The 14,462-nt window shown below is 37.0% G+C and overlaps 1 protein-coding gene across 9 annotated transcripts in view; it reads left to right on the forward strand.

Annotated features, from left to right (window-relative positions):
* Positions 1 to 226: 226 nt before the first annotated feature.
* Positions 227 to 14,462, forward strand: part of LOC103488587 (uncharacterized) — a 35,868-nt gene continuing 21,632 nt past the window's right edge. For 3 of the 9 annotated variants that reach the window (XM_008447403.3, XM_051082747.1, XM_017044661.2), the window contains exons 1-2: positions 227 to 824; positions 13,860 to 13,998. In XM_008447403.3, coding sequence (XP_008445625.2) covers positions 399 to 824; positions 13,860 to 13,998 — 565 coding nt within the window. In that variant the 5' untranslated portion in view covers positions 227 to 398. Of the gene's footprint in view, positions 825 to 13,859; positions 14,004 to 14,462 lie in introns of those variants that run through there. The other 6 variants (XM_008447400.3, XM_051082746.1, XM_008447402.3 and 3 more) reach the window with 5 other exon arrangements.

Consider the following 14,462-nt stretch of genomic DNA (forward strand, 5'->3'; position numbering starts at 1 on the left):
GACAAAAAAAAAAAAAAAAAGAAAAGAAAAAAACTGAAAAACCCAATACATGTAATATAATAATCTACCCCTTAAATACGGATTATAATAACATAAATTATTATACGTATTATTATAATCCACTTATTGTGTCAAACATCTCTTATATCCTTAAAAAGCTTCAAATGTTCCTTATATTTTAAGATAATCCCTGTTTTTGGTCGGGAGCGAGAATTAGGATGAAAAGTTAGTTGAATGAGTTTTGAAAAAGTATGTTTATCTTGATTAATGAGAAACGTTTTAGAAATTAGTTGAGAGAATTATCTGGAAATGTCCCTACATACTTTTGAACCAACGTGGCTATTTTCGCCGGAAATGCGCGCGAAAAGTGGAATCGGAAAAACATTGTTGTTCCACAAATGGAGCGGAGAGACCAAGAAAATTCTACCTTACACCAACCATTGATTCCCTCCGATTTTCCTCTGAATTCGAACCATCAAATTCGATTACCCATCCCCACGTTTCAATCGCCATTGTGCCCAATTCGAAATAGAACGGAAGCTATGGGGACGTCGAAGATGGACAATATTCGCTGCTCCACGTTTGTTTTGGGCATTTCCAATGCCGCCATCGCCCTTCTCGGCGGATTTATCATCTTCGTTCTTTATCCCTCTTGTGAACGCCGATACACTCTTCCGTTTCTGGCTGTTTCCTTGGTTTCTTGCATCAGAATCGTCACCATGGTGCAGAGCGGCATTGCTCAGGAGGCTACGGCTAGAACTATTCTCGAATCTCCCGGTGATACTGCTGCTGTTATTGACACCGTTATGCGCCGCGAGAGACGGGTATTTGGCCGCTATCTGCACTTTCATCTTTCGTGTTGTGAATTTGGCGTAGGAATGCTTTAGGGACATTTTTCTTTTTCAGAGACGAAGTATGATCACAATATTTTTTTCAGTAGCTGTTTTGGTTAGTTTTATAATCACCAAATTTCAGAATAGCTCCATTCTGATGTTCTGAGTAGCAATTGATATACTATTACGAAATTAATTGTGAGGAACACGTTGGGCAGGACTAATTGTACATGCTTTAACTTCAAGGAAAATGTTGTGTATATTAGTGTTTAGTGTTGGAGGAAGTTTAATTATAAGTCCTTTAGTGAGGTGGATAACTTGCTTTCTCTCCCTCCCTTGTCAATGAGAGTTGGAAAAACTTCCCCTTGTTGAGATGATTGAGAGGAGTAATTTCAATCCTGCAAGAGACATGTAGGGAAGAGCATGGTGGTAGTGGGAAACATGTAAGGGGAGAATATCAAAATCTAGTCTTTGATGAAGTACTTTAGCATGAGCTTGGCTGCCTCTTCATCCTTGTTTCTCTTTCAAAGGTGGTGGATTTCTTTTGGCTGCATAGCTGTCTCTGGAAGCTCTTACTTGGGTTTAGCTTGTGTCTGTCTAAATTGGGGAAATGTTATGTCATTGTGTTAGAGTAGAAGGGAAGATCTTCCTTGATTGTTTCAAAACGTATGGAAAACAGTGGATAGGAGGACATTTAAAGAGAAGTTAGTTTTTGTACTATCACATGTGTCAATGCATCCCATTGAGCTCGTTTTGAATTCCTTTGCTCCATCAACACCTTCGTTTTTTAGATAGTCAAGGAAGGGGACATATGGATGTGAGATTGTAGTATTCAGCTGAAGGATGAAGTGGAGTTCTATTTTGATGATTAAGTAGAGTTTTCTTTGATGTTTCAGGATGCATTTAGTGGTGAAGGAATGGGCAAGTGCTCCATCGCCTAAGATTGATCAATTTTGGAGAGTTCTTGAATGTTTACTCCTTCTGTGGTAATTCGGCTATTATCCTTGTAGGTATTTAGAAGTTAAAACTAGATTTCTAAACTTTGGCAGTGGTTTTTGATAGACCACCAATTGTGATACAATATAGCAAAAGGAAGAAAGGTGGAATGGCACGTGCACAGGGTGATGGAAGTGGAGGAAGTGGAAACCACCTTGGTGGGATCACAGTTAGGTACATGGGGGGAGGTTAAAAGGGAGTGATGGAAGGAAAGATAGCGGTGGTTATTTAGTTTTGGAAGTGGAAGGCTGTAGTTTCCTGGAGAACAGGGAATGCAGAAAGTGTTTGGTTACTTGTAGTTTCTTAAGAAGTTCTTTCCTTTATCGTGAAGTACTTTTCTGTTTTGATGTTTTATTTTGGATTTGGTTATTGTCTGTATTAGTCTTGTGTTGTATTGTGATTTCAAGACTGGTTTTAGTACTATTTTCTGTAATATGGTTGTTTAATGAATAGATAGAACACACTATGTTCTATCGGTTTTTTCTTGAATTGTTCAATACTTTAGGGAAGATTATTAGTATTTGCGGGAGGATGGATAAAAGTGCTCCTCTTTTGTTAAAAAGGTTGGTGTGTGTTGTAGTGCTAACTTTAGTATTATAACACTATTGTAAATATCTTTTTTATATTGTCATTTTACATTCTCTTAGTTAGGTTACTCTTGTACACTTGTGTGTGTATATATATTATGTATATATGCATATACTCTTAGTTAGGTAACTCTTGTACACTTGTGTGTGCATCTCTTCAGTGAATGGAATAGATTATTCTAATTCTCTCAAAGCCTAACTTTTTAGGGAGTGTAGGGTGGTTGTTCTTTGTGGAGATTTGGATGGCTGGTTGATGGAATTATACTTTGGAAGAAGTGACAAGAGGAGGTTTAGTATAGAGTTGTTAGGAGGGCAAGTGGCTTTATACTGCGTGTGTGCTTTATCAATAATGGTGTATCCACTGAGGAGCGTGTTTCTTTCTGAAGAATGATTTTGATGTTGTCGGGAAGTAGATGCTCATCATTGCAAAGGATGAAGGTATAAATGGTTTTTAGGTTAGAGCTCTAATCTCACATGAGAAAAGGAGGGTGATGTGAGCCGTTCCTCTCCACAAGTTTCTGTCTTTGGTTTGGCTGACTTTTCAAATTAGTTGTCCTTGTAGTTACTAAGTGAACCACATTTTAGGCAAGAGTTGGGCTTAGGAGGACAAAAGGCCTAAAAGAGAACGTGCTTTCTACTATTGTGAATCGAAGATGGATGGGGTTGAGTATTTGAAGTGCACGTAGTGTGACCCATTTGAAGGTGTTAATGATATATGATTAAATTTGTCTTTGCCCACTAGCTCAAGCTTTTGGGTCAATTGGTGATTTAAGATAGTATCAGTGCGGGATGTTAAATAAAACCCTAGCCGCCGGTTGCGTCTCTGTCAGTGCTTGGTGTGTCTCCTCTTGTTCATGCAACTTTCTCATGATTTGAAATGGGATTTCTTTTGTTTGATTAGAAAGTTTGCTCCGGTTCAGTTTACAAATCTGAATTTTTTTGTTGGCTCAAATTCTCGTTTGGTTTGACTTCTCGGTTTGGTTTTTTGGGTTTCAAATTCTGCTGCTCGTTTTTTGTTATTAAGGAAACAAGTTGTTTCTCCCACTAACGGAGCTATCATTTCTCGGTGGTTGTTGTGACTTAAAGTTTACCTTAGAATGGATCAAATTCATCAAATTTCACAACTGCTACGATCCATTGTCTTGTATGGTAATCTTTGTGTTTCCTTGGCACAAATATTTAACTTTTTTTTCAAGATGAAACAAGTCTCTTTTATTAAAAATAAATGAGACAGCAGCTTATAGTACAAGGGATTATACAATGAGTGAAAGAAAAATTAAGATCGGCAGACACATCTGGACATCTCAACTAGGTTGACACCCCTTAGCGTCCTCATCATATCCAAACGCAACTAGGAAAAGACCTGTCGATTAAAGCTATCATATCGCCTTTACAGCACATAATAGTGATACCTGTACGGCCAAAATACAAAAGTACCATCCTTTAGGTAGTAAAACTCAGACCAAGGAAAACAATCCAATCATGATAAAATACAATATGACACCGAAACTGGAAAAAGGACAGAAAAACGTAAAATCTGCTACTAGGGGGAGGATGAACTCCTGCCAATTTAAGATTAAACTCCTGAATTGAGTAATCTTCAAAATCCTTTGGCAGTGTGCACCATAGAGAAGCGTTCAATCAACCAAACTCAAACAGTCTATCCAATAGGATGATTTATTGTGGAAAACTCACTGGTTCCTTTCAAACTATAATTCAGACAATAGGGATTTTACCATGTTGTTCCAAATCAAAGGTCTTTTCTTACCAAAATCTGATGAACATTACTCCTCTTTTAGCAGTCTTCTAAAAGTTAGAGACCAAGAGGAAGTGGACAAGTCCAATGATCTGCAATAGAACCTTCTGAAACACATGATTCTGAATAATTTGGGGAAAGTGAGTTTTAAAGGAATTCAATCCATCCATGGATCAGACCAGAAAGCTATTCTTCTGCCATTTCGAACCTTAAACACTGCCAAAGCTTCAATCTTGTGCCGCTGTTTTGAGATATTGATCCACTGGCTTCGAAGGCTGCACAAATCCTTACCATTGGTATGCCAGCTAAAGGGGCTGCTCCCATGAATGCTTTGAATGACTTGGCACCAAAGGGAATCTGGTTCATGCATATATCGTCATCTCCATTTGGAGGGAAGAGCCAGGTTTCTAAGCTTCAAACTGCATAGTCAGAGACTTCATCCTTTTAAGGTTTAATTACAAGCTCCCATTTTACTAGATCTTAAAGTCTGTTAAGCACCGAGCATCAGTATAGTAGGTTAAGAGGGAAAGAAGTTCCAGCCAGATGAATCTTCTCTCTTTATAATTGGTTGGTCCATAAACATTTGTTATCCAACAGATCTTGTTGCGAATTGTTTTACATTTTCTTGTCAGAGAGTATCCCCCTCTTAGTACTTCTAAAACCGTAAGCTTACTTTCATTCCACATAGTCAACAAAACACCTGATTTGCCAAATGGCTCTTCATAAACCCAACGTCCCAACCAATGTCTTTTGAGCTCCAAATGGCTTTTATGATATCTAATTCAATGGATTCTCTTTTAGATTCTTGGATTAACACCAAGTTTGGGTTCGTGTTCTCTAGAAGTTGTTTGATAGCCAACTGTTTAGATTGATCAATGAGTCCTCTAGTGTTCCAAGATAAGATTTTTGTTGCTGCCGATATCCTCTCTTTGCTTGCTGTCGCCTTTTCAAACTAGATTAATTTCACAAGCATCGACAATTGATCTGAGCCTCTAGGAGATTTCCTTTTTCTGGTTAGGAGAGAACTAGACTGCTTATGTTCTTGTTGTTTGGGGGTTTGAAATAAATTGATCATATCAGTTCTGAAGACCTTAGAATCCATGATTCTCTCAGATGCTTCTCTGAATTACCTTTTGCAATTATCTCTAGAAACTCCTTCCTCTTTTTTTTCTTTTTTTTGAAAAGGAGACATAACTTCTTTATTAATGCAAAAATCTCAAAGTACAAGAGATATATACGAGGAGAATAATAAAGAAGCAAAAAGTTAGGAGGATCATAAGGTGCACCCGGATATCTCAACTAGGTTTACACCTCTTAGCACCAAAACATCTGTGAGACCTCACATTATTAATATGTATAAAAGAAGGGGTAAAAAAGGGAACTCACATGACAGCCAGGAGGGAATGGAAAAGTAGAAATGGGATCGTGGGAACGTGCAAGAGTGGGCCCTATCAGAAGAATGTTTTGGTACCTATAAATAGTATCTTTTGGGGATTGGGGTAGCTAGGTATTTTTTGAGATTATCATTGTAGAAAAGGCTGCTGAGGCTGATGGGCTACCCTAGCTTATAGGGAGAAGTGTGGTATGTTTTTCTTTCTTGTTTTCCAGCCGTTGTTTCCTTTGTTTTGAGCTTGTGACTGTTATCTCTTAGCATTATAAATATATAAACACAGAGTGCTGCCTCTGTTTTTGCCACTATCTTAGTATATATTGAGTTATATTAGTTAGTGGCCTCTCAACATCATATCCCAGAAATAAGACTAAACAAAACAAAACAAATAAATATTACAACTTGTATAAGTCCAGCAATAAACACAGGCTGAGACTAGGAAGAAACTAGAAATTGATGAAAATACAAAGGGAAAGACTACAAGGTAAGTTCTCTCTCCCCTCTTTCCTCTCTCCTCTCTGCTCTATCCTCTTTCCTACTGGCTGCCGGCGTTTTCATCCAAATATGGAGGTAGTCAGCTGCAAAGTCCTTGAGTCTCATCAATGTACCTGGAAAGAGGGAAATCAGATTCATGTTGAAGATGTGAAAGCTTGTAGAATCTTGTCAGTCTCTTGATTTCATCTAGAATGGCTTTTGAAGGCGGTCTCAGAATTATTAAGAGGGCCAGAGGACAAGTTCTTTCAAAAGCTGGGTGAAGTAGATAGAGGTAGATTGAAAGTTTCAAAATTTAAATCAAAGCAGAATGAGTTTTAAGGTGTGACTTTTGGCCATTATTAGAAGGGCATTCTAATATAAGGGCGTGCTCAGGGGAAAACAAACAAGGATGGAGTCTTTTCTAAATATGCTGGACAATTTTTGTTATAGGGAGGAATATGTCAAATGGTTTTCTAGAAACCACTTGAAGCACATTCCCATTATTATGTAGCAACCTGAGTTATGCAGATAAAGTCAAACAAAAAATGTGCATTGTGTCTGTCACAAAGAAAGCTTAAGGGGATTGTAGGAGTCGTGTAGCGCTGGCCGATACAAAAGTAGCAGAGATCTCCCCTTGTCCTTCCTCAAATTTGAATACCGATAAGCAGAAGCAATGGGTAATTAGGAATTCTGAAGTTATCTCAACCAATTTTGAAAACCTCTGGATCATTACTAAGCTCTTTGCCTTCGACGATCGGAGGAAAATTCGAAAAATGTTAGAAAACTACTTCCAAGCAAAGATAGTCATTAACCCTTTATTTGATGAGAATGCTCTCATTAATCTTGACGAAGGCTCGATAAAGGATCTCATCTGTAATGAAGGGAAATGGCAGGTGTTGGGCTCTTTTTACCTAAAATTCGAAAAATGGGATAAACACAAATACAGTCGGCCGCTCACCATGAAAGGCTATGGAGGATGGCTCAAAATAAAGAACCTCCTTTGGATTACTGGAGCAGGAGAACCTTCGAGGTTATCGGGGATCATTTTGGGGGACTTGAAAGTATTACCATGGACACTTTAAATCTTACCAACTGCAGTGAAGCTAGGATTCAAGTTAAGCATAATCTTTGCGGATTTGTACCTTCCACAATTGAGATTATTGATCCTAAAAGGGGAAACATTTTTCTAAACTTTGGTGATTTCGAATTTTTGAATCCTCCCTTTCCTACAAGTGATACTATTATGGTTAGTGATTTTAAAAAGTCCATTCACTTGTTAAGAATCATGGAGGTCTTGCAAGATGAAGGTTCAAACCTCTCTTTTTTTCCCCGTTTTGAATGTCCCGAAATCAACTTTCGCACATCTTCACATAGCAGTAAATCCATTTGCGATTCTGGAACACCTTCAGGATCCCTCATCAGCGCCAGAGAAGACGAAAGAAGCAAGAAATCTGGCGGAAACTGCCTTAATTGCACCGGAATTCGAAAAGTCATCTTTATTGGGTTCTGTAAATCAATGAACAATTGTCTATTTGATTTTGGGGGCCATGCCAAGTCAGATTTTCCCTTTCAAAAACAGGTAGTTGAAGGGCCAGAAAGAGAAAGAGAAAGCAGAAAGGCACCTTTAATTAATATCTTTCCGTCCATCCCACTGGCGTCGGAGAATACAATAGTGGCCGGCAGTCAGGCTGAAGATGAATTATTTGAGTGGGCAACTGAACAGTCCCCACCGGCACCAGAGAAGACGATAGTGGCCAGCAGTTTGGTTGAAGATGAATTGATTGAGTGGGCAATTGAACAGGCCCCTTTTTTGAATATTGCCGAACCCAAGAAAGTCAGTTGGTGCAAAGGCGGGGGGTCCACGTTTAATGATTCTGTTTTTAAAATTCTAGTAGTCAAAGAGCCCTTTTGTGAGTCATTAAATGAGAGAATTAAAGGAAGGCCCACTTTAATAACTCTACGAGTAATTACGATTCTTGCCCAATTAAATCGGATGACAACTCAGCATTTTTATTGCAAAAAGCGTTTCTGAACGTTTCAGAACCAGATTCTTCACATTCTGTCAGTGCAGGGGGTCATTTTTCTCCTTCCAACCCTTTCAAGTGTGCTAAAGATAGTAAATATTCTCATGTCCCAAGAATACTCAAGCAGTTTATCCGCAAGCAAACCTCCTTCAACAATGTGTGGACTGTCCTAAAATCTGAATTAAATGGGGTTTGTGATCTTAAAATTCCCCCTTTGGACACGTTTCAGAACCATCCCATCAAGCACTGTGTTTCTACCAATAACCTGGATCTTCTGGAAGTGTACAGCTCCAAAGTTCAGGTACCTGAATGCTTCAATAGGTCAGTAAACATTGCTTCTTCATCAAAGTGTCTCAATTTTTCTAAGTCCTCCATCTCTAACTCAAAGGCATCGTTTCTGCAAGGTTCCCCCTGCAAAGGTGATATTTCTGTCAAGAACCAGCTTGAAATTTCCTCTCCTATCAGTGTTAGTAGTGAAGATTCAGCCGAAACCACAAGCGAGGTTGACCTTAAATTAGACTCAGGAATTGAAGTGATGGACCTTAATGTTTTGTTTAACGATGAGAGCTTCCCCCCAAATAGAATTCCTTTGGATCTGCCAAAAGATTTGTTGTCTTTAGTCAATGATTGTGGAATTATTTTGGCTTAATTTAGAAGTGCAGCCATCCCATTTTTTCTCCCAGCTATTATGAAGATTGTCTCCTGGAATACTAGGGGTCTGAATGATTCCTCCAAACGTGCAACCTTAAAAAATTCATCAAAAATTGCAGCCCGGATGTAGTCATGATTCAAGAGTCCAAGGAAATCTTTTATGCGATTTTTGGGCTATTTTGCCATGATAGCTTCGGTGGTTGCTGGTTGCATCTTCTTGCAAGTCTCTAGATTCGAATGGTTTCCTTATGAGAGAGATATTTTGTTATGCTTTGTATTCAGTTTCTCTTTGTTTTGGTTCTTAGCTTAATTTTTCTGTTGGATTTCACTTTATTAGCTTGTTCTTTGTGATTGTTTGTGGTTGTTTTACCTTTTGTATTGCCCGAGTTCTTATTTGTTTTAGTTTGTTTGTAAAACAATTTGCAACAAGATTTGCTGGGTAACAAATGTTTACGGACCGACAGATTATAAAGAGAGAAGATTCATTTGGCCGGAACTTCATTCCCTCCCAGCCTACTGTACTGATGCTTGGTGCTTGAGCGGAGACTTTAACATCACAAGAACCATACAGGAGCGATCCCCAGTAGGCAGATTGACAGGAGGCATGAGCAAATTCAATAAGTTAATTGAGGAAATAAAATTGCTTGAAACTCCGATTTCCAATGGGAAATTTACTTAGTCACTTGCACACCAGTGGTAAGGATTTATGCAGCCTTCAATGCCTGTCGATCAATATCTCAAGACAGTGGCACAAGATTGAAGCTTTGGCAATGTATAAGATTGAAAATGACTGAAGAATAGCTTTCTGATCTGATCCGTGGATGGATAGAATTCCTCTAAAACTCACATTCCTGAGATTGTTCAGAACTGCGTGTGTTCCTGAAGGTTCTATTGCTGATCATTAGGACTTCTCCACTTCCTCTTGGTCTCTAACTTTTAGAAGACTGCTGAAAGAGGTAGGAATTTTTCAGGCACTCTTTTCAGAAATAACTTTCAGGCCCTTTTATCCATGCTGTCCAGGAAAAATCTAACTGTTGTCTCCGATAAAAGAATGTGGTCTTTGGAATCATGTGGAACTTTCTTTGTAAAATCCCTTGTTAATCACCTTTCTTCAGCCACACCACTTGAAAAGATGCTGGAAAATTGTCTTTGGAAATCAAACAGCCCACGAAGAGTGAATATTACTATTTGGATTATACTTTACGGGAATTTGAATTGTGCAGCTGTTATGCAGAGAAAATGACCCTCTCACTGCCTATCACCTCACATATGCCCCATGTTTAAAGAAACTTGAAGATTTACAACATCTCCTATTTGATTGTGATTGTTCAAGGAAATGCTGGTTAAGATTGTTTAAATTTTTTAACCTATCTTGGGATTTTGGCTTTGAATGCAGGAGCAATGTCTATCAAATTTAGATTGGTCCAGCACTTAAGAAAAGACCTTTTTCGATTTGGAACAACGTGGTAAAAGCTTTATTGTCTGAGTTATGGTTTCAAAGGGATTAATAAGTTTTCCACAATAAATCGTCCCATTGGATAAGACCATATTGAGTTTGCTCGATTAAACTTGTAATGCTTTAGGTCCAGGGTTCGGACCCGGATTTGGAATTTGGATCTTGGACATTCCTTTGTATCCCCTGCAACCTGGTAACATCATTCTTACTTGTCTTAAAGGCTTATCAGAGGAAAAGTCGTCCTCCTAAATCAACACGAATTCTTTCGGCATGCTTTGTCCTCTTTTTTAACCTTACTTTCATGTCCTCAGGATCCCTCTTATTCAGATGTGATATGAGTTCATTCTAAACTCAGAGCGTTACAAAACGCTTCTTTATGGTGCACACTATCAAAGGATTTTGATGACTACTTAGTTCAAGAGTTTAATCTGAATTGGAGGTGTTTATCCTTCACCAAGAATAGCAGCAGATTTTACATTTTCTGTCCTTCGGTTTTGGAGTCATATTGTACTTTATCAGGAATGGATTCTTTTTTTTGGTCTTTGTATTATTACCTAAAGGATCGTACTTTTGTATTTTGTCCCTACATGTATCGCTATCATATGTTGTAAAGGCAGTATGGTAGCCTTAATCCACAAGTTTTTTCTTAGTTTCATTTGGATATGATGAGGACGTTAAGGGGTGTCAACCTAGTTGAGATGTTTGGGTGTGTTTGCTAATCCTAATTTTTCTTTTGCTCATTGTATAATCTTCTTGTACTATGAGCTTTTGGAAGGTGGTATTCCAAGTGGTTTACTCGTTTTATAGTGGAGTGATTTATAATTCTCTAAGTTGAGAATTATGATTGTCGATAAAAGACAATGTATGATGTAAATTCTTCAAACATCTGGCCAACGTGGAATTTGTTACGTTTGACAAGTGGTTTACTCGTTTTATAGTGGAGTGATTTATAATTCTCTAAGTTGAGAATTATGATTGTCGATAAAAGACAATGTATGATGTAAATTCTTCAAACATCTGGCCTATGTGGAATTTGTTACGTTTGACAAGTGGTTTACGCTTTTTATAGTGGAGTGATTTATAATTCTCTAAGTTAGAGAATTATGATTGTCGATAAAGACAATGTATGATCTATATTCTTCAAATATCTGGCCAATGTGGAATTTGTTACGTTTGGCGAGATGTGGGATGTGAGAATCCCACATCGGTTATTTTGTTGGAGGGTGGGTGGCTCCAAGCTTATAAAAGATGCCCACTTCCTTTGTTTACAAATGTCCCTGTGGAATACACTTTAAGCTTTTGCATATTGACTTAAATTCCCTTTTGTATTCTCTAAGGTAAAAGGGATGTGAGTAGTTAAAAGCTTTGAAGTGAGTAGTTTTGTACTTGGAGACAGGGAGTAAAAATATTGTGTGATTGTAATAATTTTTCACATAGTAGAATTTCTCTTGTTCGGGGTTCTCCAGTTTGGGAGTTTTCCACGTAAATTCTTGTGTTTTCAACTTTATTGGTTTTTTTATTTTTCTGTTATTTTTCTGCTTATTCTTGATGTAGAATTGAGAGGTTTTTTCCCAAACACATCATCTACAGCTTCTTGTGTATTCCTTGGGACAAATAAATTGTCTATCCTAGAAGTGAAGACTTTATGACTATTCGACATATTTTCTTATGAGATATAATTTGCAATGAGATATTTAGTACAAATTCTTATACCCTTCCTAATATAGCAATAGGAACGTCAAGATCATAAACAATAGGTAAGATATTTTGAACATTTGGAAAGATTTGAGATAAAAGAGGAATTGCCAGATGTTTCATCAAGAATAAAGAGATTTTTAACATCATTGTTTGGAATTTCAAATTGGTTTTGTGCATAATCAACTTTTTGGTCTTGGTTACTTTGGTTGACTGCTCCTCTGGTATAAGACATTAACATAGGAATTTGACTTGTGAGTTCTCGCACTTTTCCCCCTGAATAAGAGATTTCTATACTTGCCATTGTTTTCCAAAAATTATCTTCTAAATTTGACTTCTCCTCTTGAAGAGAATTTTGGGCAAAATATGGTTGTGTTTCCAAAAAAGATACGTCCATACTCACGAACATTTTTTTCTTTGAGGATCAAAACATTTGTACCCTTTTTGATATGAAGTATATCCCAGACAAATGCACTTTATGCTATGATATCATATATGATGATATGAGGTTCCATTTCAAAACAAATTGGCAATGGGAGGAGTAGGTCATCTATCTTATAAAGAGTTTTAGTCCCCTTGATTTTTTAAACGTGGGATTCTCAACATGTCCCTCAAGATGGTGCATCTTTTGGGTTCACCAATCTTGATCGGATTACAATTTCTTTTGATTGGACCAAATACCCATTTTAGCTGGTCTCTGTTACCATCTTAAATCACTAATTGACCTAAAGGTTTAAACTAGTGGGTAAAGGCAAATTTAATACTATATCATTCAACACTCCCCCTCACTTGTGGGCTCGATATATGAATAAAACGCAACAAGTGGAAATGAATATTAATTGGAGAGACAATTTAAGGACTTGAACAATGAACCTCCCTGAACCACCTGCTTTGATATCATCTTAATTTCGGGAGAAAATACTGTTATTTCTTTCATACATTGAATCAATTACAAGGCTTTTTTTATATAGAAGAAAAACCAAATACTAATAGGGAAAGCATTTACAGATATAAAATAATATATACTAAGTACAATTTCATTATTATAAAGAATATGAGGAAGAAAATCCAACACTTCCGTAATTTGTGTTCTTCAGTAATCATTTGCAGTGTTTTCAAAAAAAGACGATTCACGATTTATATTGTATGATACAAATCAAAACTAAGGAAACTCTGAGGGTTTGAATCACTAATCGTAGGTATTGCACTATTCAAGAGATTGAATTGTGCAAAACATTCTAAATTGGAACATTCCGATTCAATGATTCAAGGAAAAATGACCATTTTCAAGTTGCAACATGTTGGAGAAGGGTTATTGTTGAGGGGGGGAGGGGGGGGGGGGGGGGAGTTGAAGAAGCTCGATGAAGAACAAACCGTGTTCTTCTTGTTTTGATTTTCTATTTTATTGAGAGAGGATTTTGCAAAACGATGGGAAATAAAGAGACTCTTCTATCCTATATCAACAAGAAGAGAGAGGGAAAAGTGATCTCTACGAGGACTCCATGCCCATGACTCATTGGTCTTTTCATTTGCCTTTTATTTATTTTTTAAATAATATGACTTTTCTTTTGATAAGTTATAAACAAGTGATTTTGAGATATTCATTCTTTTCTTCCTTTCTTTTATGAGTTCCATGTGTGTTTTCATTTTCATTTTTATTTTTTAAAATAACAACTTCTTAAAATTTGAAGTTGGTTTATATTTTTTATATATTTTGGATTAGATGTATTACTATTTATTTATTTATTTATTTTTCTATATTAAGCTTTTCTATTTATACATTTATGTTTATATTTTATCTACCAGATTAAAACTTACGATACGATACACTAAATTCAATTTCGATACACGTTTCGTTTTATTATTTAACAACCTTGATCATTTGTCCTTTTTTGAGCCTTGTCTCCTTTCATTATATCAATGAAAAATTTTGTTTTCTATTTCAAAACCTGTTGTGGCAACTTGGTGTTTTTCATTATATATTGGTTGATGAACAGTTGAGGTATAAAAGATGGCTTTGGTGGACCCGTTTTGCTTTGATCCTTGTAATGATGCAATTTGCTGGAGCAGTTTACTTAATCTTCCATATGACTAACTACATTGGTCACGATGAAACTTCAAGTGGTTGTGCTTTAGGTAAGGTGGGTGAAATCTCTGTCTTCATATCTTATGTCTTTATGTATTTCTTTTTATATGTCCATGAGTGTTTAGGCCAGCTTATACACACCTCGACTAATCTCAGGAGACTACCCGCCTGACCCTACTGATAATTTTATATAATATATTGAATAAGTTGAAAGTACCTAATAACTGATTACGTTGGTGAATAAGAGACCAAAGTACTGATAAAGGAAAAATACAAATGTGGAAAACATTAAATAAGAATAAGCCCTATAAATCCTAATTTCCTTTTAACATCCTCCCTCAAACTCAAGGTGGTAGGACAACAAACAACTTAAGTTTGTGAAGAAAACATATGAGTCTTTTTACACGTGTAATCATTCCGTTTGAATTGCTGATGATACACACCTGCAAAGTAACTGGGATTGGAAGTATTCAAATATCATGATCCATAACCCTTGAATCAGTATTATATGTCC

This window comes from Cucumis melo, chromosome 3, assembly GCF_025177605.1.
Source record: "Cucumis melo cultivar AY chromosome 3, USDA_Cmelo_AY_1.0, whole genome shotgun sequence".
Classification (NCBI taxonomy): Eukaryota; Viridiplantae; Streptophyta; class Magnoliopsida; order Cucurbitales; family Cucurbitaceae; genus Cucumis; species Cucumis melo.